The 25,182-nt window shown below is 39.7% G+C and overlaps 1 protein-coding gene and 1 long non-coding RNA gene across 7 annotated transcripts in view; one reads left to right on the top strand and one right to left on the bottom strand.

The window, feature by feature from the left end:
* The window catches only part of SIPA1L2 (signal induced proliferation associated 1 like 2), a 78,957-nt gene that overhangs the window by 36,700 nt on the left and 17,075 nt on the right, over window positions 1-25,182 (top strand). For all 6 annotated transcript variants that reach the window (XM_083605977.1, XM_083605976.1, XM_083605978.1 and 3 more), the window contains 10 exons: window positions 2,732-2,889; window positions 4,065-4,641; window positions 6,473-6,747; window positions 11,535-11,792; window positions 12,821-12,904; window positions 13,837-13,940; window positions 15,781-15,884; window positions 17,959-18,344; window positions 23,808-24,032; window positions 24,641-24,791. In XM_083605977.1, the coding sequence (XP_083462103.1) occupies window positions 2,732-2,889; window positions 4,065-4,641; window positions 6,473-6,747; window positions 11,535-11,792; window positions 12,821-12,904; window positions 13,837-13,940; window positions 15,781-15,884; window positions 17,959-18,344; window positions 23,808-24,032; window positions 24,641-24,791 (2,322 nt within the window). The remainder of the gene's footprint in view (window positions 1-2,731; window positions 2,890-4,064; window positions 4,642-6,472; window positions 6,748-11,534; window positions 11,793-12,820; window positions 12,905-13,836; window positions 13,941-15,780; window positions 15,885-17,958; window positions 18,345-23,807; window positions 24,033-24,640; window positions 24,792-25,182) is intronic.
* LOC310759204 lies at window positions 9,948-17,669 on the bottom strand. The gene is made up of 3 exons (XR_014546265.1): window positions 14,599-17,669; window positions 11,166-14,031; window positions 9,948-10,066 (listed from the first exon to the last, which is right to left on the bottom strand). It is a non-coding gene; the product is annotated as an uncharacterized lncRNA (long non-coding RNA).

Genomic DNA, 25,182 nt, shown 5'->3' with positions numbered 1-25,182 from the left:
ATACAATCCTACCGAGATCAATGTATTACATATCAATATCATCTATTTAACTCTCCTTGCCTGTTCCTTGCATTTCAATTCCCCATTTATAATTATATGGTTCTATTACTGTTTTTTATGATGTTGTACAGACCTTTATGGTACTGATTATAATGGTTGTCTGCTATGTTGACTAAAATATTAGTTGTACCTCAGAAATCTCACCCAATTTGCCAACATTTTAAAGAATGAATGAGTTCTAATTTGTTTTATATGGTTAGGTTAATACAATTATGTTAATGAATATGCTTATGCATGTTGGTGACAAGACTCAAATTCCTTTCAGGAACTATTGATGCCCTTTAAAATAATTTAGAAAGGTTTATATTGCAAATGTCTGTTATTTATTATTCAACCCAATTAGCACCTAATATCTAAGCCAAGCCATGGCTTGAGGCAAATATGTGGGATCCCAAAAAGGAAATTGTCCATTTTGCTCCTCTCTAGTTTGTTTTGCTGCTGCACTTTGCCAAGCTAAGTTATGTTTTGGCTTAGCATGTCATCCAAAGTCAGGAACCTTTGCAGCCCATAAGTGGGCCTTCTGGAGATCCTCTGGAAAAAATCTGTCCTCCACTCAACTAGCTTTTACATGCCTTTCCTCACACAGACTGGAGTAGGCAAAATGTTCATTCTGTTTGTACACTTTCCTGCAGGCATAGCCAATGTGGTGCAACTTCTTTCAGTCTTAGCTAGCATGGCTAATGATCAAGGCTGATGGGAGTTGTAATCCAAATCATCTGGCAGTTACCATGTTGGCTACCCCTGAAATATTTACTTCTTACTTCTGTTTCCTAATTTTTAATCTGTCACTGTTAACAGATGAATCTGAAATTAAAGGTATTATTGTCACTTTCTGCAACTTTAGAATAATTTGAATATATGGGAAACTACATCTGATCAGTACATGAACTTTTATTTTGGTGATTTGTTAGCAGTGATAAAACTCACTTCCATGGAGCCTTTGGGAGGAATTCAGCATTGCCCCAAGGAGATCATTCCATCGGCACAGTTACTTTTGCTTGCCAGGCAAAATGAACTCCTCCCTCTGCACCCTGTTCTGGGGGCTCTCCTGACCCTCCCAATCAGATATGGGGAGGGCATTGGTGTGAAGGTGAGGGGGGCAAGTCCTGTTGATCTCTTAGGACCTGTTGCACTGGCTTCTGCTAGTGCAACAGCTTAGTTCAATCCAGTCCAATTACTTTAGTCCACCTGTAGACCAAAGTATTTATGCCCCACTAAAAACACGCTGAAATTAGTGTCTGTACCTGTAAAATGGATTGCAGCTACTGGCTTATAATGGTATGGCAAAACTTTCATTGATTTTAATAGAGTTGGGTTGTACCCTATACCATAGCTTAGTGTGCACCAGATGCATACCCACAGTTGTGATTTTCATTCACATATGTCTGTCATCTACATCATTTCAAAAGCCAGTAATAGATAATGTTTTAAATAAAATTCAATTAAAACAGCTCAGAATACAGCAGAGGTCATATCTCCAATTTTCTACCAGCTTAATCCTGGACATCCCAAATTAATACAGTAAACAAAAAGGTACTGCAGCATTTCCAAAAGCTCTGAGATCGAAACTTTCTGGTAGATGGACTTTACAGAGACTTTGTGTTGCTTCAGTATTTCCTTTCACTGACAGCTCTGCTTTTAAGCTAACAAAGAGAAACTGAAATAGCTTCTGGTTTACTATTGGACTATTGAAGTAAAAATTCACCAGAAAACTGCATGTGAACATCGGTATGTGTCTGTGGAGCTCCTGGATTGTAACATTTCCAACACCTTTTCAGCTTTCCAAATAATTACAGAAAAGGTTGATGTTTTAATTACATACTTGTTACATGGTTACAAGTTATTTAAATTGATACTAGCTTATGTTACTTAAGATATGTTACTTCAAAATATCATATTTAGCTGTAATATGAATGTCTGCATGTACATATTTGGGGCAATATCCAAAGGACCACATGAGAGATTCTAAATGTGTGCCAGGATATCTGAGGTCCCCTTTCTTTCACAGACTCTGCTGCAGACACACTACCCAAAAAGCTGTTCCCAAAAGTCTGGGAGGTTACTGTAACAGTGTGGAGAGCTGCAGCTGGAAATAAATGGCAAAAGCTGTGTTGAACCGCTTCAACGTACATTTAGGAATCCTTGGATCTTGGCCTGCCTTTGTCCACTGCTGCATTTCCAAATTTAATTGAAATAAAATTGTCCTGTGAAGATATTTGGTGACTGTTGTGCTTTTTATGGTGGGGAAAGATTGGTTTAAAATGTTGAGAATTTCTAGTCTGTATAGAAACCACTACAGTGAGGAAAAACATCTTAAGGAAACAAGAAAAGTTATTTTGCATCTTGGAAATGATTAAAGGGCTATTTAGTGTGGGTCTGTGCTTCATATACTTGAACAAGACTGGTTTAAGATTTTACCTATTCTCAACCCACCACTTTCCCCTTTTTAAAGAGCTGTGTATTTCAAACGGTATAGACAAGACCTGTAAAATATACCGTACTTAGGTTGCGTGCTGCCTGTGCCAAGACAAGAACATTGTGACTAATCAAAGTCTAGGGTTTTTTAAAATACATAATTGCCATTTTTAATAGTTATCTTTTTTTCTAGTGGATGTGAAGGAAATTGTAGTCACCATTTTAATGTTTTTTTGTTTGTTTGTTTTGCATCTAGCTTTTAAGGAAAAGGCACATAGGAAATGACATTGTTACCATTGTCTTCCAAGAGCCTGGAGCGCTTCCTTTTACTCCAAAAAATATCCGTTCTCATTTTCAACATGTGTTTGTCATTGTTAAAGTCCACAACCCTTGCACTGAAAATGTGTGCTATAGGTGAGTATAGGTTTGTCAATTGCCTTAGTTTCTTAGGCTTTCATTGGAAATTGCTGGGGCCATTGTTTATTTGCTTTATCAGCCTTTTCTGCATTTTCCATGTACCTGCTCCCAGCTCACCCAGCCAACCATCATGGCACCAACCTCCCCCTTCCACTCAATGAATGAGCTTAGTGGGAGACCCACAGGCCATATCCTTGCCTGTGGGGGCTGGCAGCAAGCCCCCAAATGGGGTGCCTCAGGGAGGGGCTAAACCACACTGGGATCCACTGGAATCACTGCCATCGGATGATGGAATTTGTTCCAGTTGTCTTGTACCTCCTCATCTTTGGCCACAGTGAGCAACCAGAGTGCAGATGGGTGGTGGATGTACTGCTCCAAAAAGTCCAAGTGATGGCTTGAGAGGGTTTGGATTGCACCATAAAACCAAAAATGACAGTACTTTAAAGAAATATTAGTAAGGTTCAGGAAACTTGCTAGCTTCAATAAAAATAAGTTGTATGGTACCTATAGAACGTAGTCTCTATATTTAAATCTCTGAATTATTCGAGGACAAGAAGCAATCTTATGAAAGCTGAGCCCTATAGTTAATACAAATTTCTATATGCATGGGGACTCTAGACGGGAGAAGTGGGGTAACTGACTCAGTTCCAAGGTAGCCCATAATGGATCATGGCATGCTTATATGTTCATACCATGAATCAATACTGTATAGGAGTGCATTCTAGGCATATGGCATAAAAAATTGTGCATTTGTTTATACACTAGTACCCTGATCTATATATTTAGTGTTCATGTACATGCATCTGTAACACACCATTTTATGATGGGTTGGTACAACAACATTTGTGTTCTGTGAATATTTAATTTCTTGATGCAGCACATTTTCAATTTGATAAAAAATATATTCAGTTAGAAAGAGTTCTGTAGGGGGTTGGACTGGATGATCCTAGTGGTCCCATCCAACTCTACAATTCTATGATTTTATTTTTCTCATTTTGCTGCAAATGTAATTCCTGACAATTTCTTCTTTTGAAGAGTTTTGAGGTAGTTTATTATATAAATTTTTCTTGTCCTTGGTAGATGCATGAATATCTTATGTATAAACAAATAGTGTTTTAGTTAAAATAACTTACAAAACATTGATCCTATAATAAGTTTTCTTCACGTTCTAGTGTTGGAGTTTCAAGGTCAAAAGATGTACCACCTTTCGGGCCACCAATACCTAAAGGAGTGACTTTCCCTAAATCAGCAGTTTTCCGGGACTTCCTTTTGGCCAAAGTTATTAATGCAGAAAATGCAGCACACAAGTCAGAAAAATTTCGAGCCATGGCCACTAGAACACGGCAAGAGTACTTGAAAGATCTTGCAGAAAACTTTGTTACTACCGCTACAGTAGACACGTCAGTCAAGTTTAGTTTTATTACACTGGGAGCAAAGAAAAAAGAGAGAGTGAAACCAAGGAAGGATGCCCACTTATTCAGCATTGGAGCAGTGATATGGAATGTGATAGCACGAGACTTTGGTCAGTCCCTTGACATTGAATGTCTTCTTGGTATCTCAAATGAGTTCATCGTGTTGATTGAAAAGGAATCAAAGAATGTTGTTTTCAACTGCTCCTGCAGAGATGTTATTGGATGGACATCTGGATTAATGAGTGTTAAAGTTTTTTATGAAAGAGGAGAATGTGTTCTTCTCTCAGCACTTGATAACTGTGCTGATGACATCAGAGAAATGGTTCAAAGACTGGAAGTAAGTATGGTTTCTTTTAAGTGCTTGGCAATTTCAAATGCTATTGTCAGTAATTTTTCAAGATAATGGAGATGGATAAATATGATACCTGACTATAGAATTTTAAAAATGAAAAGTTTACCGGACCATTTCAGGGATATTTCTGTATTCCAGGCTTAAACTGGAAATGTGGCAGCTGTAGTCTGAAACAGAATTCTCCCTTTTTAGTACAGTTAGGGTTGCCTTATTTCAAGAAGTAAAAATCCAGACAATTCTACTAAGCATAATAGAGAATTTTCACTTAATTCAGATTCTCTTTAAGTGTGTTACATTGTTCAGATATATAACCTGACCCAGTCAAATGAGTCAGTTTATAATAATTTAGCATTGTTCTAATAAAAAAAGTGATCTGTACCTGTAAAGACTTCAGTAAATTACTATTTTGCTTCCTTGTTTAATATAAGGCAGCTGCTAAGTCTTCTACAAACAAAACAGTCCCTGAACTGTTATAATAATCAGTAAGAGAAATGTACTGTCCTAGAAACTGGACACAGCACAGATGGTTGCTCCAGGGACATCAAATGTTAGAGCTTGGAGAAGAACATCTTTATTCAGAAAGCTCTAGTCAGCCATGAATGACAAAAACGCTATTAGCTACCCGAGGGGTATAATATATTAGTACATGTGATTTTGCATTGTTTGAAAGCAGTTCCTTACATGTTTCAGAAGGCATGTGTCCAGTGAGGGAGATGTGAAGACTTGGTAAAAAAAATTGGAAAGTGGTGGAAAAGAAATGGGTGTATATGAAAAGTGGGTGTGGGTGTGCATGCAAGACTAGAAACAGATTACTGAACAATTGGTAGTTGGGAGGGGGGATCTCTTAGGAAATGCACCTTTCAGAATGTGTAATAAAATAATGTGTATAAAAGAATCCTACAGTTAATTTACCCTGCTGAAAATGTTTAGTCTCAAGATTCCAAAGCAGTAATAAGACTGATGACAGAACTGATACTGTGTCTGACAGGATTACTGAATAAGTAATTATTTTCTATCTTGATGTTGGAAACCTACTTCAGAAGTTGCAGAATACATCTTGTGAGTGTTTAGTCCAGAAGTCCATTATGAGAGTATACCAGTCATTTTGATTCTGAAACCTGGTGGACTTTGTACAGGCTGGCTTTTGACTCCTCTTTTTAGAATTTGTTTAAAATATTTATGCATGGCCCGTAATAAAAAAAAATTCCAGGGTGTCTCACAATAACACAACTACTATACACTGTAATATAGCAAACAATTTTTATTTTCATCTTGTTTTTAGGTAACTTAGGTTAGGATTCACCTAACCAGCGCTGTCAGTGGAAGCCCTGTGCAAGGACTTCCACTTGTGCTATAAGGCTTCCCCCATCTCTCTCTCCCCCCACACCCCCCATGCCTTCCAGAATTGGCCTAGAGGGTTGGGAGAACCTCCAGAACAAGGGGAAAGCGTAGTGTTCCATTTGGCAAGCTGGAATGCTAGCACAGATAGAATAATTGGAAGACCTTAAGTCTGCAATCCTAAACACTTAGCTGGGAGTGGTGTGGCTCTTATGTATTGGTTCCATCATGACACTGATTTATAATTGTTCTAATAAAACAAAGTTATTATTACTTTTGGATTTCAGAAACATATCAAACAATAAAATTTTATCTTATAGGTTATAATAAATATTACACTTCATGTTCTTAATGGCAGGGGGATAAATCACATTTTAAAAACCATTTCAATATCACCTTACCCACAGCTCACCATTTCTGGAATTTTTACGTCACTATTCTTTTATACTGTGGTCTCACTAATTTCATATTCCTTTAGATAGTAACTAGAGGATGTGAAACAACAGAAATGACCTTAAGGAGAAATGGCTTGGGACAGCTCGGATTCCATGTTAACTTTGAAGGGATTGTAGCAGATGTGGAGCCATTTGGTTTTGCCTGGAAAGCTGGCCTACGTCAAGGCAGTCGCCTTGTGGAGATCTGTAAAGTAGCTGTAGCAACCCTGACTCATGAACAAATGATTGACCTGCTGCGCACTTCTGTGACTGTAAAGGTGGTGATTATCCAGCCACATGAAGATGGATCACCTAGACGGTAAGAAGTCACAGTAGCTAGTAGGTTATTTGTGTCTTCACTGCTGACATTCTTTTGCCCTTTTCACAGATGGCTTTCTTGTTAAATGGGTAGTGCTCATTTGGTGCTAATGAGACTTGCAGCTAACACAGTCTGTGAGAGAAGTGCTATCTTGTAATAGATGGAATGGATCTTATAAGTTATTTTAATAAAGGATGGATTGTATACTGGGTGGACTGGTTGCTTTTAGTTAAGTAAGCAGTGCTTTCTGAATAAAGTGAACTGTTTACTATAGAATAGGGAAAGCATCAATATGGGAATAAGGGGGAAGTGGTGGCATTAATCAATGTTTTTGAAAAGAGTGAAAATTAATAAGGGATTTGAAATAGGGAAATAGAGTAGAAATTAATATGCCTTTTGGAATGGAATGGAAATGAATGAAGAATAAGGGGGGAAAGGGTAGAAGGTAATAAGGAATATTGAGGAAAGGGGTGGGATTGCTCAGTATATTTAATGAGGCAAATGGTTAAGAAAGTTTGGCTTTGACTACACTCACATTGACATGCAGCCCCTGGAGGGATTGGCCATGGGTTGATGCAGTCCTCAGCACCAAAAAGGTTAGCTACTGCTTGCCTGCATGCTCTGTCCTCATAGGGAAGGTATTCCAAACCCAAATCTTATTTGCTTGCACTTTTCTGCACCTTTTTCAGCTCTCCAATATTCCTTTTGAGACTGGGCAATCAATGTTTTCTTCCATTTTTCACTTTCAACTAACATTAAAAGTATCCAGAACAGATGGAGCAAGGAAGAAATTGAGAAAGTAGAAGGGGAAACTTAGGCTAAAAGAGGCAGCCTTGTGCTAGATGTACCTTTGTAGCTAGGCAGATGGATATTATGAGGACAGAAAAGATGTCCGTTATACCCGCTTTAATAAATGACTGATTTTTTTTATCTCAGCTAATTCAAGCGTTCAGTTAGCTTTCTTTAATAGGGAGAGTGTTTGCTGTGTATGACTGCCACATTAACATATTTAACTATAGCATTGTAGAATTGGTGATATATATGTTGCATTTTATTTATGGATGTTCTCCAAAAAATAATTTCTTAGAGTGAAATGGGGGAAATTATCCCTTTATTGCTGCCACTCGTACACATGTGCTGCCTTTGGAAGACATAGAAATATGTCTGTATATCATTTTTTTTTTTCAAGTTGCATAAAATTGGCAGCTGAAAGATTTTCTCAGCTTCATTTGGAGATTTTTGCCATCTGCTTCCAAGTATGAAATAACACTTTTTGGTACTTATTCTCCTGATTATCACTGGTGCCATTCCAAAACAGTTGGATCCATAGCTTAGGATAGGCTGCAGACTGCAAAAAGTCTAGAAAAGTCAGAGCCCTTCTACAGGCTCCTAAGTCATCATCTACCCCAACAGAAGGAGAAGGGATTTTCTGCAGTATAAACTTCCTGTGATATGAGAATCTTCAACTGCCTCTTTAAAAGAATGTCTGCTCTTCCTGGATTATCCGACTCTTTGAAGCCTTCTTAGCAGACTGGACTGAGTATAGTTTTCCCCAGAGTCCACTGTTTTTTACTACTTCCAACCAAGGTGAATAAAAATGGGTAAAAGTGTAATCTTACATTTTTAAAAAGTTCAGTCTATAATCTGTTTCTCTTCTAAAAATAATGTGGTTGAAACCATGAAGGTTATTGCAAAACATCAAAGGCTCAAGGTGCCGTAAGACTCTTTTTTTGCAAGAACAGGCTAACCCAACTATTCATTTGGGAATTGGTTTAAAACTAAAACTGACCTTAATATAAACATATAATCTCTTAAATATGAACATAGAACCCTCTTGTGAAAGACTCCTTTCCTTTCCTTTCCTTCGTAAAGACAGGTCTGTGCTGCGAAATATTTGTTCATGTGGGGGATATACAACATACTAGATCACATCTTAAACCCTGATTCAAGAGACTAGAGACAAGGAAGTCATCACAGGTTCTAAAATTCATATGATGTCATGACTTGCCTTATAACTGATCCCATATGTATCTTGTTGTCCTGTTTGATGCCCAACTATCTGAATTGTACAATGTTTATGACTCTACCACCCAAACAACAAGGAATTCACTTTACATCTCATGGCGAAAACACTGTTTTGCTCTTCAACTACCTTTCCTTCAGAGACCAGAAAATATGACAGCTGAGGACTTAGAGACAATACTAGTGGACATCGCTTATGATGGAAATCCTAAGATGAAGACATGATCATGAAACTTACGAGGTTTTCCAAGTTATCTGCCCCTGGAAAAAGAGTACTCTCCACTTCCAAAAATTTTCTCACATGATTTTCTTTCCGATACTTTTCTATAAAGCTCCAGTCCACAATCAGCAACTGGGACAAATTATAATAGATTATGTGTGTCCGGTTTCCCACCTTCTGTGCTTGTCAAAATGTTAAAGACACCACTGCCCTAAGTTTTGTTACCCCATATCCAGATCAAGCTTCTGTCACTGCATTTCACAACCACAGGCATATGTCCAGTGAACAGGAGGGATAGCTAATTTGCTAGCTTAATCTATTCCCAGGCTTTATCCCTGTTCTATTGACATGTTCAGCATATTTTCCTTCCCAGTGTGGACAGATGGGCTAGACCCTGTGCTTCCCATGGCTAAAGATTTTCAGCCTCATGAGTCTACAGACCATTGAAATCAAACTCTGGAAAATCCATTGAAATCAAAGGTCCATGTTATATTATCTCAAAACTCAGGCTTGATCAGATCATTGATTTTAAAAAAATCTAGCCATACTTAACGTAGGTGATGCTGTCCTAGCATCGGCTTCAGTTTTTGTTGTGCTAGTGACCACTATAGGTAGAAAACGCCACTTATTCAAGCTTTGGGCTTTGTAGGGCTCAGCTGGTAAATTTGCCCTTTTCCTGCTGAGAAGCCATTCAGATAACCTCTAGATGAGTTTTAAGGCTCCGTATATTTGCCCTTAAATGCCAGGTATTGTGGTGCTGTTATTATTATTATTTTAAAAAAAGATTGCCCATCCCTCTACTGGCAATCTAGATTGGGACCTTAGAATGATGGGGCATGAAGGTTTTAACCCTTTGCAGTCAATTTGGCCCCTCAAACTTGCAATTAGCACAGTGTGTTTTTTAAAGCTCGCTTTCCCCATGCAAGAAGCCAGCATGGGAAGCCTGGTCTGAATTGGTACCATAAGGAGGCTAAAGGGTTAAAGCCCCCTTACTCCATAATAGGGTCTTAATACTGCTTGGCCACCTGGGCAGGGAGTATGTGTTTAAAAAAATAGTCCTCTGCACTTAAACAACACCTTGAAGGTATACCACGCAAAAGTGGTTTCCACCCTCTGTTATGCTGCCCCGCTCTGGGCCCCAGGGTCCAATTTAACATCACTGGGGACATTGCAGAATCAGTTTCTCCGTCGCCTTCTGAAACTCCCCATGTGTGTGAGCAACGCAGCCATACGTCTGGAGTTAAGGATTGCATCATTGGAGACTGTCATCTGGAAGCGAGTCTTTGGCTATTGGCTGTCCAGCTGGCATAGGCTTCCCGACCATTACCTTTTTCAGTGCCTCTGGCGGGACGTCTTTGTCAATCCTTGGGTAGGAAAAATCCATGCCAAACTTCTGAGCATCGGAATTTCCCCAGCGGACTCCTTAAAGATGAACTTACGCTCAGCCAAAAGCCTTATTGAGCAAAGATTAGCGGACATTGAAAATCAACACTACCTCGCCAGGGGTGGGGGTGTCTGCTCCCCCAGGTATCACGGAATAACCCCACCACTTGGCCTTCCATCATACATGTCATCTCTTTCATCAGTACCACACCGACGTGCATTTATTCGTGCAACGTTCAATGTCTTTCCATCGAACCTGCTGAACCACAGATTTTCCAAGGGTTTGGTGTCTCCGCTATGCGTGTGTGACGGGGAAACTGTTGAATCTCTTTCACATATAATGTTCAACTGTCCCCTACATAGCATAGCCAGGGCTAAATTCCTGGGTCCTGCTTTACTGCGCTTGGTTGGCAGGCCTGTTGAGTCACACGCCGCACTGCTTTTGCAGGATACAGATCCTTCTGTAACTCTGCAGGTGGCGAGATTTCTGAATGCGGTTATCTCACACTCAAAAACCACCAAAAAACAACAACAACATCAAAACTAATCGGACTGTTATGATGAGAGTGCATGTCGGAGTTCGTCTTCAGTTTTCCTTTTCTGTGATCCGTCCCTTGGAGCTCTCCTGGCCCCAAGCTGTCACTTGGCTCTGCTCAATGACCCACCCTTGCATCGTGGTGTTCACCTTCTGTTGTCGGATATATCTGTTTTTATGTCCCTGTGTTTTTATGTTTGTACATATTTTATGGGCTAATAGCCGTAAATAAATAAATAAATAAATAAATAAAAACACAGATATGGAGCTAATGTATCCTCTAGTTGGGCCCTGAGTGAACTTGTGGGTAATAAAATAACCCCTCAACCCCACTGAAGTCTTCCTTGTTTACTCTAAGATATCTTGGACACCAGGGTTACTAGCGGCATGTTCAGCAGGCAGGTTTTCCTCGGAATGGAAAAGCTGCTTTGCATTCAGTTTTATCTCTGACAACTTAAATTTTACATAATCTAATGTAAGAGTACAGATGATGGGTCATATTTTATATTATGATATAACTGATATAATATATAATTTTATGACATGCACATGCTATACTTCTTTTTAAAAAATGATGGGCTGTATCTCTACAAGACTCAGGGATTATTATGTTTATGTATACTGCAGGGGTTGCTCAGAACTGTGTCGAATTCCCATGGTGGAGTACAAACTTGACAGTGAAGGCACCCCATGTGAGTATAAAACCCCTTTCAGGAGGAATACTACTTGGCATCGGGTGCCAGCTCCTGCAGGGCAGCCTCTTTCTCGTGCCTCTCCAATCCTAGGAACATCTGATAGATTGCAGTGCCAGCAGCTTCTCCAGCAGGCGCAAACAGCCATTCCTCGCAGTACTTCATTTGACAGAAAGCTGCCAGATGGTGCAAGGTAATATGTTCTCTCTGTTATTAATTCCTGTATTTTCTTAGTGCTTTATTAGTAAACCTTTCTGGTCTTTGGTATGAAGTGATTTTTTAAAAGCTGTTTTCTTTTTAAACCTCATTCACATACTACTGTACAAGGTTTTAACAGATTTGAGCTGCAGTGAGCTTAGTGTTCGCCTCCACTAATCCTTGTTGAAACAATGGTCAGTGCTAATGATACTTTAAAAGGTAGACGACATTAAAACTCACACCCTCCTCTCTATTTATAATGGAATATAAAGGCTAGGTACCAGGCAATTTCAGCCGCTGTGGTAGCCGACCAATAAAATAAGAACTTCTGAATAAGAGCATCAAGCATTTAAAAAAATGAAATTAGTTGCTTGCAGGTTAATACTTTCATCTCATTCCAAGAGAGTTGGAATTATATTTGTAACGTCAATAGAACATGGCTATAAATGTCCAAGAGCAAATGGATATTTGTGGAATGATGTCTTTGTTTAAAAACTGAAATGACTTAAAAGTTAAATGAAAACCCAATTGACGTTTGTTCCAATTCAGTAGTAGGTAGCGGGTTTTTCCAGGGAATGTGGCTGGACAAAAAAAAAAAAATCCCCTCTCAGGCCTGTACCTAGAAATCACAGGACAAATGGAAGTGCGGATGAGCCCAAAGACACTATTGCTTGCAAGGATCTATCTATACGTACTTTAAAAAGTGCTGAATTGTGGTCATTATGCGAAAATGTGCAGACTGTAGGAAACATCCAGTATCACACAAGCAGACCATTCTCTTGCTCCCTCGTTGCAGGCCCCTCCAGAGCAGATTGTAGGGCTACTGAAGTGGGGTGAAGGGATGCTGCATATCATTAGATGTCCCTGCATCTAAAAATGGTTTAAATTTCACGAAAACTATTCCAATGTCTTCATATTGTTGTCTGTATTTCTAATTTCAATAGGAATTTATATCAAAAATTGATTGTTGTTGAAGCATCACAGATCTGTGTACATGGTTAATTACTTGAGTCACTATTTCAGAAGTTCACCAAGCAACCAATCATCCTCCAGTGACCCAGGACCAAGTGGGAGTAGTCAGTGGAGACACCAAGTGGGATATGATGGGTATTTGTTTCTTTACATCTGAATCCCTTTTTTATGAACAGTAACTGTAGAAGATAATTTACGTGTGGACTATCCAACTGGCTGTTGTAGAATGTTTCATAGGTGGCTTTGTAAAGATAGTAATTTAATTACCGTATTTACTCAATTCTAATGCTCACCATTTTTGGCCAAATTACATTGTGAAAATTAAGGTGCACATTAGATTTGATGGCACATTTACATTCACCAGCAAATCCTTTTTTTGGTTTCAAGGTTCTAAAAATTGAGGTGTGCATTAGATTCGATGGCGCATTAGATTCAAGTAAATATGGTATGTGCTGCTATAGTCAATCTGCCCCATCTGTGAAGGCTTGGATTGCCATCCATACATAGCTGAGTGGTGGTGGTATCTAGTGGTGTCTATTTGCTAGTGGAAGTGCATCAACTAGCACAAGAAGAGGGAGCTGTTTTTCACCAGTCCCCTGTAGCAATTGCAGCCCCCTGTGTCATATCTCATACTGGTCAAGAGCGTCTCCCAACCCTCAGGAGAAGCTTTTGGAGCAGCATTTGGCTGTGGGTGGGGGGAGCGGGCTAGGTTGGGTAGACCTGATTAGTGAAAAACTGGTACCCTGCTTTGCTCAAGTGAAAGCAGTTCAGCTTGTAACAAAACCACCCATTTAAAAAAGAAATCAACATAAGATCTAATGTGTTGAGCAGGGGTATCAGCAGCTATATTTGGGCAACTTTGTGTATAAGTCTTAGATAAATAATAACTTAAGCAGAATATATTTAAATTGCTCTAACTACTGTGGAATGTTTTACTCTTCTTTGCTTACCAGTTGTCAATACTGAAAATATATAGTTGTGCCATTTTACAGCAGGGATTTGATAAATTGGATGAGAAGCTTTCCTAGTGAGCAGGGGAAAGCAACAGTTTCTTCCTTTGTTAATAGGTGCCAGTCCCCTTTACTTCATGATCACCAGGGTTCAGGTCCACTGGAGAGTGAAGGAGGCAGAGAACATGAAGAATCTTTGGAAGCGACCAGGCATTCCAATGGTAATTATTATTCTGTTTCAGTGTCATTATATTTTTGCTGGTTTTGTTTTCCACTTGTATAATGTTTTGCATTATAAACTATTTTAAAGGCCTTAGAAGTTTTTTTTAAATGAAGCACAAAGCACTGCGCAATCTCCAGCTTCTATGGGCTTACTTACTATGCTGGTTTAGAGGTTTAAAAGTGATACCCAGAATTGTTTTCGGAAATTTTCTGGTAACCAGTGAAGGTTGTACTTCCATAAAGATTGATTTGCTGCAGTCTTCAGCTAGGGTACATTGCATTGACTAGTCTCAAGGCATGAGTGATCACAGCCATGAATGCAGTTTTCAGAAAGGGGTGCACTCAATGCAGCAGCCTAAACTTGAGCAATGAGGCTCCTAGCCACAGCCATCAGCTGTGCATTCATGGGCAAGGCTACAAACCTGATTTTTCCAAGAGGACTGCTACCCATCCCAAATGAGGTTGAAATCCAGTCACTGCTCAAATCCAGTCACTGAAATCCAGTCACTGTTTATTCCAACCATAAATACTTCTGTCTTGTCTAGATTAAGTTTTAGTTTGTTAGCCCACATCCAATCAGTCAGTGATCTCACTAGTTAAGGACTACTACAGCCATCCTGGCTTGAGAGGGGAAGGACATACAGAACTCTGTGTCACTGGCATACTGATGGTAACAAATGCAAAACCTTTGGAAATCTTTCCTAGCCATTTTATGTAAATGTTAAACAACATGGTTGAGAATATCAGCCCTATGACACAATTAAATCCCAAAGATTATTCCCACTGGCTCATTCTGAAATCTGGCCAAGAAGGACGTTTTCTCCAAGTCTCATCCCAGCTCAGTGATCTAGAAGGATGCCATGGTTGATAGTATTGGAAGCTAGTGAGAGGTCAAGAACCAGCACTCTCCTTGCCCAGCTCCTGGTATAAATCCTCCACCAGGCCAATCAAGGTTATCTCTGTTCCAAAACCTGATTTCCTCCCATATGAGATTTGCATATTTGTGTGAAAACCTACAGAGGATTTTTCTTCACGTGAGAGTGTGATTGCTGAAAATACAGATTCATTCATGCTAAATCTCAAGATTTATAGTTATCAGGTACCATTTTTGTCCTTGTGTGGAACTTACAAGAATTAGTGCTGTGGCATGATCGGGAGCTTTTGCTGTAGCTAAATGTGTATATGGTACAAGGGATGTGCCGAAAGGTTGTTTTTTCTAATACAGTTCTGCTACTTCCTTTCTCTCTTTTTATATTCCTATTTCCCTGTTTCTGTCTTCCTCATATAATTGCAAACATCCTTGCACACACCATTTTCTACCATATTTTCACACAGTCTTGTGCGCCTGCGCATAGTACTCTCTTGAATAAAGACGAATCAGCTGCATATGTATCTCATCACATTTGTTGTTTGCAGAGAGTTTTAAGATATTTTTTTATCCACATACAAGCTAAATTACTTTTCCTCAAAGCTACTGGGATGACTCCTTTTAAAATGATACTGTTTATCTCCCTCTGTTTTTTGATCATCAGAACATTAAGAGGATGTGTGTATTGATTTTGCATTGTGCTTGCATTTCCATGTTTTGTAGAAATAACACAGCAAAAGGACGTGTACAAACAGGCCCTTCTTATTCAGAACTCTCATTTAGTAAGCTGCATAGATATAAGTTTAATTATCTTTTAAGATGATGGGCAAGAGTAAACTCTCTGCTTTAGGAAATTTCAAAGAACATCACTGTTTCAACCTGATGCATATAGCATTAAGTTGTGAGCTTCTTTTCATTGTACAATATGTTTTGTGCGTTTAGAAATTAAAACACATAATTATTTATGGCAGAAACCAAGTGGCATGCACCATCAACCAAAGTCTTGAGTTCCTATAAAGACCGCGCTTTACAGAAAGAGAACAGTGGCAAGGATTCACCAAACAAATTTTCTCATGTAAGTCTTTTTTCTTAGGGTTTCCCAAATTAGGAATCTTTCCAAATATGTGGGCACAGTCTCTGTTGCAAAAGTTGGGAGAGCTGTGCAAATAGCTGGTTGCATTTGAGCCAGCAACTTGATTGAAAGTGTATGTTTTGTCCCTGCTTTCCCATATAGAAATGGGAAGTACGAATTACAGATGGTAAACTATCCTGCAAGATGAATGAGCTATTGGGGTTAATAAATTTATTTCTGTATTTTGCTATGTCCTACAGTTCTGTTTGGCATTGTTTTGCGTCCTATCATTTTAATGGAATAACTGAAAAACTGTAAAATTGAATGGAAAAGAGGCCATCCAGTTGTATCTGCCAGTGTTACCATCTCAGTTGTGGAATAAATTGCCAGAGTCTTGAATTTTTTTCTAAAGTGTGTGCACAACTAATAAGCATCACTGATGCAGAAGTAGTTTCAAGTATTCTTTCTGGCAGTGACCTCAAACAATCTCATTATAAAGGGCATGTGCAGGTTTCTAGGGCACTGTGTGGATTAAAGCTTCATGTAAGCATCACTCTGGTGTCTGATTAGAACGTAATTTACATTGACTTGCATAGTCCTGAATACATTTCCTATTGTATTCAAGTGACATTCATACATTGCCATTTCTTGTCATATTGTGAGGGATAAGCATCTGTTTTAATTACCAGCAATTGCACTTCTTTTATTTAGGCAAAATTTCACATTTAAAGAATGCATCTAATAAGAATATATTGTTATGCTTGTTCCTGTTAATTTGTGTGGTGGTGGTGATGACCTGATGTTAAGAAACAATTATTTCCAGCTGAATTAAATAATGTGAGAACTGAAGTGTGAGATTTGGAAAATAGAGCCTGTTTGTGCACAAATATCACTTTTGTGGTAAATTAAATGACAAGGGAACTATGCCAAGCCAAATTCTTCGCTTTCCTCTAGTTCATATGCATAAGCAGTCCCTCCCCCGTGTTGCAGCTAGCAAATGTTCATCGCCTTTTTGTCAGTGAAACAAAAGAGCAATCATCAAATCTACTATTTCAGCATATTTGATTCCCACACTCTGTCCGGACAAAACCAGTGCTGGTCACAGCTCATCTTCATGACTGAAGGATGATTGTAGGATCAAAACAGCACTGGTTATCTAAGCCACCTGAGGGAGCAACATTGGCACAAGATTATCCTGTGTCTTATCCTATGTTTCTGCATACATACACATTTAGGTGGATATGTGCTGGCTATTTTTTAATATGACACAGGCATTTTAAATCCCTTTCCCTTTCCTCACTTACACCCTTTTAAACATTGACTTTCCTCAATACAAGAGGAACTGATATTGTTGACTTTATCTGTATTTCTTTATTTTGAATCTTGCATATTTTGCTTGTTATGGCAAAGTGGGGAAGAGAAGGTGAGAACAGTTTGGGTTTTGCTGTCCCTTGCTTGCCCAGCTTCAGGAGGGGCAAATGCAGAGGCTGATGCCAGTCTTTTTCTTAAAATAGTTCATCTTGTGTTCACTTACTTGCAAACATGCTGAGGTTCTCTTATAACAAAATGGACATTTGCTGATGTAATATGACGTGTTAGGGATTTAATTTAAAACTATGTTATAACATTTATTCTGTACTGAACACAATTCACTCTGCAGAGTGGAATCTTCTATACAATGGGCAAATTATTTCCCATCCTGTTTTTACTCTGGTTTATTAAATTTGTTCTTTGCTTCCCGTAGCCAGAGTCCTGAAGCAGCTTACAAATGATTAAAAAAATTAAAAATACAAGTGATAATGGCATATCCTTTAAATCATGCAATAAGCAAAAAGTGTTAATTCAAAAAGTCACTCAAAAAAATCCACCACCACCAAGATGCATTTGAGCATGTGTTAATCAAAATACTTATTATTTTATCCATATTGCAAGTTTATGCTGTTAGCATTATTCATTATATCTGCTTCATTTTTATTTGGCACTTCCAACAAGTAGTGAGGCAGCTGCTTGCTTCTTTGATTGATGAAACTGTGAACAAGAGGAAGTAAAACTGTATTGTAAAATGTTTCTCTTTAAGATTGGAGACAAAAACTGTTCCAGCCATTCCAGCAGTAATACCCTGTCAAGTAACACATCCAGCAACAGTGATGATAAGCACTTTGGCTCCGAAGACCTAATGGACACTGACTTGCTTGGATTAACATACATTAAAGGGGCTTCTACTGACAGTGGGATTGATACAACTCCTTGTATGCCTGCTCCAATTTTGGCTCCTTTGCACCTGGCTGGAAGCCGGTCAGGGATACATAGCCGGACTGATCAGTGGGCTGAATCATCTGAAACTCCTGGACCAGATGATGAGACTAAAATGTATGCTGTTCACAGCTATGCTTCTGCCATTTCTAGCAGTCATACAGGTGATGGTAGCATGGGAGACCTCAGTGAAATATCTTCACATTCCAGGTAAGCAATCCCCCAACCAAAGATTCCAGCTCCACAATTCTGTGATGGATAGTTCTGAGTAAAGCGTAGATTTACCTCTTTTTTCTTTTCTTTTTTTGCTATTAACATTAAATTTTACATGAGTGCTTTTATAAAACCTCATTTCAACAATGTTACATTTAGAACAGAGGAGGAAAGACTAAAATGCCACTTTCCTTACGAACTGCCTTCATGTGCTTGACAGTAAAACTATAAAAGGAGAAGAATATGCAATATTGTGTAGAGCTGTATATTCCATTCAATTGCATAATAGCATGTGACCTGTTTTCTTTGCTGTATGCCAAGTCTCTGCTTGTTCAACAACATAATTTAGATAACATGGGACTTCCGGGTCAGCGCCATCGACGAATGGCGGAGTTCCTCCGACCGGAGGAACGGGCTCCGTGGAAATTGGGTCTTCCCGCCGCGGTGAAGGCGGGGACCCGCTAGAAATCCCAGGCGGAGGAGCCTGGGAACGTGGGGTTCGGCAGAGCACCAAGAGCGCCTCCCCTACTCGCAGGGAAACCCCTTCTTTGGGGCTCCGGAGCGAAGTGGGGTGAGCAGCGCGGTGCAGCGAACCGATTGCTACTTTCACGGAGGGAAGCCGCACAGCCATCGCCGGAGAGCGCTGACTTTTTCCTGATAACAATTGGATTCTAAACAAAGTACCCGTGAGTAAAAAGGGAAATTGGATTAAGAAATTTGTGAATTAGGCTCTGAAGCGGGAAGGTTTAAACAGGAAGTCCGCCTTCTGCTTTTTGTAAACAGACCGAAGCAAAAACCTTGCAATCTAATAGCCTGGAAAGTTGTCTTAAAGATTGAAATTTCCTGCATCTACTACCAATAAAACCCCCTTGGAAGCAGGAGAAAAGGGGGGGGGGAATTGACTGTTTAAGCCTGCAGGAGAGAGAGTAAAGGAATATAAGTTTCCATCGCCCCAAACCTGGGAACGGGGTGTCAGGACAGAAATCGTTGGAGACGTCCATTGATTAAAAGTGGAGCACTGACAGATAGTTAAAAAAAAAGAGAGAAACAAACTAACTTCAACGCTGCTTTCTGCATTTCTGCATTTTAAAGAAACAAAGTATTTCAAAATCGAAAGTAATTTTCCTTTGTTGGATACGTTTTTAAAGATGGATACAAATAAAAATTGTGTCCCCTAGAGGGAGCTTGTCAGTTTGCTGTTGCAGTTTATTCGGTGACTTCACAGCTGCAAGATTGAGATCGTGGGACCAGTCGTTTGACCTTGAACAGAAATGTGCTGGGAGGAAGTTTTGGTGTCTGCCCTTGGCAGGACAAATGCATTGCTGGAGCAGTTGCATGAGAAAATGAACTTGATGAATGAAAAGTTGGACTTGATGACTGCTGTAGCCAGTGAATATGATTTAACAGGAAACAAGGATAAAGAAACTATACAGAGACCAATTCAGGAAACTGTTTTGACAGGGCAAGTCCAAGGGCAGATGAAGACGGAAGAGGTTGCGACTGCACCCCAAGCAACACAAATGGTGAGACCTAAAGTCCTGCAGGGGCAAAAGCCGTTGCTTTGGAAGATTGAACTTGGAGTGTGGCTGGAAGCGTCTGGAGTCAAGGAAGCTCTTAATTCTGGTGGGACTATGAAACAGGTTGACAATTATCTTTTGGATAACCACTTTTTGGATTACAATGACGATGACGGGGAGTGGGACTGCGGGGAATGGGCTAGTTTGATGAAGGAAAATGGAGATTATTACCGGCTGGAATTCCCCGGAGACCCACTCCCCAAGGAGAAAGGAAAGAAACTATGAAAGAAACCAACAAAAGACAAAGAAGAGCGTAAGCACAAACAAGAACAAGAAAATCTGCAGAAGGGGCATAGAAGAGACTTAAGGGCCTCGGATATAAGATCACCAGATTGATGGACTGGATGCAATGGTTAGAAAGGACTGACATAACCCGAGACCAGGAAAAAGGGACGTTGGATAAAAACTAGAGAAAAAGAAAAAGTCTATAAAAAGAAAAATTTCTTTTTATTTTTGGAATTAGTGTAACACTAATGAAATATCAGGGATTATGCTGGAATGGAACCAATTGGCTTTAGTAAAAAGGATTTAAGGAGTTATGTAGAAATATGGCTTTAAATTTGAATTTCAAGATTTTTAAGACAGGATAAGGTTAAAGAAATTAATGTAAATTGAACAATAGAATATAGCAAAAGATGGGAAGGATATGTTGAGTTAAGAAATAAGATATACTGTTAAGATAAATTATTTAAACAAAAATTGAGAAATAAGGGAAGAATTTGCTGAAACAACGTATTAAGCTAGAATACAAAAAGGGAGGTGTGAGGAGGTCCAAGAAACAAGCAAATGAAAAGATGCAATATGGGATTTGTATTCTTTTTTTCTTGTTTTTTCTTTTTGTATTTTCTTTTTGATATATTTTTCTGTTGTATTTTTCTGTTCTTTTTTTCATACTTATGTATTTTTGAAACTTTGAATAAATATCATTTTTTTTAAAAAAAAAAAGATACCGTATTTTTCGCACCATAGGACGCACCGGACAATAGGACACACCTTGTTTTAGAGGGGGGAGAACAAGAAAAAAAAATCTCTCCCTCTCTGCCCAGCGCCCCTTCAGCGAAGTGGCAGGAGGCACTGCACAGAGAGGGGGAGAATTTCCCCCCTCTTGTTTTCCCCCTCTAAAACAAGGTGCCGTTTAAGGTGCGTTCAGACGCCTTCAGGCGGCTACCTTGGAAGCCTGGAGAGCGAGAGGGGTCAGTGCGCACCGACCCCTCTCACTCTCCAGGCTTCAGGTTCCTTTCGACCTGCTCTTTGGGGCTGGCGGGGGGAAGCCCACCACCAGCCCCAAAGAGCAGGTCGGGGAGCAGTGGAAAGGCGCACAGCTATAGAGGCTCCTGCCATAGCTGCGTGTCACCTCTCCAGCCGGGAGAGGGTCGCTGGGGGCTTCTCTAGCCCCGCGCGCGCTCTCCCAGCTGGAGAGGTGGCGGGTGGCTATAGAGGCTCCTGCCATAGCTGCGTGTCACCTCTCCAGCCGGGAGAGGGTCACTGGGGGCTTCTCTAGCCCCCCGCGCGCTCTCCCAGCTGGAGAGGTGGCGGGTGGCTATAGAGGCTCCTGCCATAGCTGCGTGTCACTTCTCCAGCCGGGAGAGAGTCGTGCGGGGCTTCTTTAGCCCCACACGCGCTCTCCCGGCTGGAGAGATGGCGCGCGGCTAAAGAGGCTGCTGCAATAGCTGCGTGTCACCTCTCCAGCTGGGAGAGGGTAAGTGGGGCTTCTTTAGCCCCGTGCGTCCTCTCCCAGCTATAGAGGCTCCTGCCACAGCCGCGTGTCACCTCTCCAGCCAGCAGAGGGTAGCGGGGCTATGCTGTCTTCGCTCCATAGGATGCACACACATTCCCCCTTCATTTTTGAAGGGGAAAAAGTGTGTCCTATGGTGCGAAAAATACGGTAACATGATTTTATATGTGGGCACTGTTGAGTGGATAGTCTTCCCATGTGGTAGAAGATTGAACAAGATATCCCCCTACCTCTATGTTTCAATTATGAAATCTGTAAATTACATTACACTTTTTAAATCTGCAAAACCCTTTGGATTATCCCAGCATATATAGACTATTGTAATCTTGGGGGGGAGATGCACATGAGCCCCTCTATGCATTGAAAGAGAGCTTGGGTGAGTGCATGGCTGTGTGGTCTAGCTCCACCCACTGCCGCCACAGATGTACATGTGTAGACCTTCTAACATCATTTGAATGTGTTGGCATCAGGGAAGTGTGACAGTGTTGGACAAGGCTAGCCTGCATGAAAGTGATAGTAAGTTGGACCAAGCCCTGTAGCCCTACCACACGCTCATTCAGTACATGCTTCATGAGTTTTGTGTAAATGTTGACACAGAAAAGAATGTGACACGCGAATGTGTGTACATATTTTACCTTTGTTTTGTGAATAAGTGGTTCAGGGTTAGGATGGTAGTGATTTGCAGGGCAGTCCCTAGCAATACTGAGTTAAAGCATATGTCCTTTGAGTGGAACAGAACAAGACTTTCTAAAAAGTGTGTTGGGATTTCCACATTTAGAGTTTTTAATGCTTTAAGAACTTAACCAGTGGAAATTGTTCCTATTTTTTACTTTTCTGAAATACAAAACATTTGCAAACAAACCAACTCGGCACTTGAAATCCTGTCACTTCAAGTTCTGTACTAAATGTCTTTGTACATCTGGTCTCTGTAGTTTCAGTTTCAACTTAACTAAGCTGTAGAAGATGGCAGTGAAGTAAGAACATAAAAACTTTTAGCTAAATAGAATAAAACCCACAGAAATATAGGAATTCCATGTGTGTGTTCATCTTTCTTGCTGAAATGTCAGTTTAAACTATGATGTTTGAAAGGCCTCTTACAGCAATGTTTGGGTATATTTTTGAATAGTTTATCTGATACTGGTGTGTTTTAAGCATTGAGTTAAATTGAAGAAAGGTGGGACATATGTAGTAATGCTTTATAATCTATAACAAAATGTACTTTAAAATTGACTGGGCACAGTCTAGCCAAAGAATAACACTGTCAAACACAGTGGTCATTATCTGAGGCCATTCTCTGGATTCCACGCCTCTTGAAATAAATCATATAGCTGATCCAGAAAGTGGGGCTTTTGGTTGTAGCAACCTATGTATTATGTACTGAAGTTTTCACCCTGCAGCAGGGGGATACTGTAGATAGTTTTCACTCAGGTCCACATATGCAAATAAGGGATTGAAAGTGGCGTTCAGTGATTGAATAGTTACAGAAAGTGTTACAGTTGTGTTGTAGTGGAGCTCTATATAAGCAGGCTGGCTGAACCCTTCAGTTCAGTTCTGTTCTGGCCTGTGAATAAACAAGAGCTGTTTGAAGAATCGTCGTGCCATCTGATATGTTCACCCACAACTTAACACTATGTTATATCCTCCCCATGGAAGGTCATCTGGTGCCATCCTTGATATCCTTTCGGTAGTAGGAGAATTATTTTTTATTTACCTAGGTATTCCAGCATGTACTGGTCTTAATAGTGGCTTCATCCATTTTGCTGGATTTTATTGTTGTGTTTTTCTCTACATTTTTCTTGTTTTAAGTTATATTTCTAATCCATTTATTTTTAATGGATACTGCCTTGAGTATTGTACAGCATACATTTTCAAAATAAATTTCCTATCAGCTGTAATGGGGAAATTATGAATTTCTATAAATACATCCAGTGAAGCCAGGATGACTTTAAAGTATTTAATTTTAATTGGACAAAGAAAGCAAATAATTTTAATTGGACAAAGAAAGCAAATAACATTAAATATGACTGACTTCTGTCCTTTTGAGAAGACTTTAGATTTAAAAAAAATGTATGTGACATATTTTCCTGTCACATATTTCCTCATGTACTTCACTGTGTATTTTATTTTGTGTGTTTTCCTCTCTTCTAGCGGGTCACATCATTCAGGAAGTCCTTCAACACATGGCCCTAAAAGCAGTGGATCATTAGATACATCAAAAGTGTACATAGTGTCACAAAATTGCAGTCAACAGATCTCTGGCTCCATAGCAAAATGCTACCCTCGACAAGGAGCTATAAGCAAATATGTCATTGGCTGGAAAAAGTCAGAAGGTAGCCCTACACCTGAGGAGTCTGAAGCTTCGGAATGCCAAGAGTAAGGGAGAGTTTGTTTTCTTGGGGAAGAAAAGTCTGTGTGGATTGGAGGAGGAGAGCCTAAATCATGAAAGGAAATGCAGGGTAGATGATGTATAATCCTGGACTAGGAAGAAGCAGGGAAAGGCCAGACAAAGTTAGCTGCTTTCTATCAATATGGCATGAAATCAAAATTCTAAATCACTATGTAGAAGGAAAGTGTATAGTTGAGTATTTCAGTTTGTTTTATACATTTTTATGTGCTGTTGATTTCTTATCCAAAACAGCTTTGCAAAATTTCTGGTAATAAGAACACATGCTCTAATAATATAATTACATAAATGTATAAGGAATGTCATGCTTTGTTACTAGTAACCTAATCTGTACTCAACATGAATGTGTGCTTTGTTATTTTTTTATTTAATAATAATCCAGGAACAAAAAGGAATTGGGTTGTGTGTTTTTTCCTCCATGTTGGAACCCAACTTTAAAAAACAAACAAAAAAACTTTCTTGGAACTTTTAATGAATAATGTTACTGTGGTTTTAGTGTCAGGTTTGATCATCATTTTAGAGAGTTAACAACTTTGCAGCATTCCCTCTAATTGTAAAGAACAAATTGTTTCTACAGAATGTATAGTGATGTTGAGGGCCTATCGTCAAGTCAGCTTCAGGCCTCTATAAGGAATACAGTTTCTGAAAGTCAGCGAGTCTTATCAAAAGAAGAGTTTCTGAAGTTGATGATGCCAGACAACATCTCTGTGGAGGAAGGCAGAAGAAAGGTTAGCTGCTGTTACTTTTTTCTTTGTCTCTGTGTAACCGTTAGAGGCAGTTATGGTGGTGGGCGCACCGCTTGATATAGAGATAAGTTCTAAAAAGAGCTGTAAATGAGAGAGAGCATAGAGCTTGCAATACTAATACTAATAATAAACATGAAGCCTGGTATGGTTATAGTCAGGAGGTTTGGTATATTTAACCTGAAAGCTCTTCACTTTAAGGCAGGGATGGCTGCCCTGGGACTCCAAATTTTGTTGGGCTCCAACTCCCATCAGCTCCAGCCAGCATGGCCAGTGGTTAGGGATGATGGGAGTTGTAGTCAAGCAACATTTCAAGGTCCACAGGTTATCCACCCCTGCTTTTTAAGTTGCTATGTATAGATTCTCATTTGGGATG

Source organism: Podarcis filfolensis (assembly GCF_964270895.1).
Source record: "Podarcis filfolensis genome assembly, chromosome: 3".
Lineage (NCBI taxonomy): Eukaryota > Metazoa > Chordata > Lepidosauria > Squamata > Lacertidae > Podarcis > Podarcis filfolensis.
The sequence above is the reverse complement of the archived record's forward strand: the minus strand, read 5'-3'. Positions and strand labels throughout refer to the sequence as shown.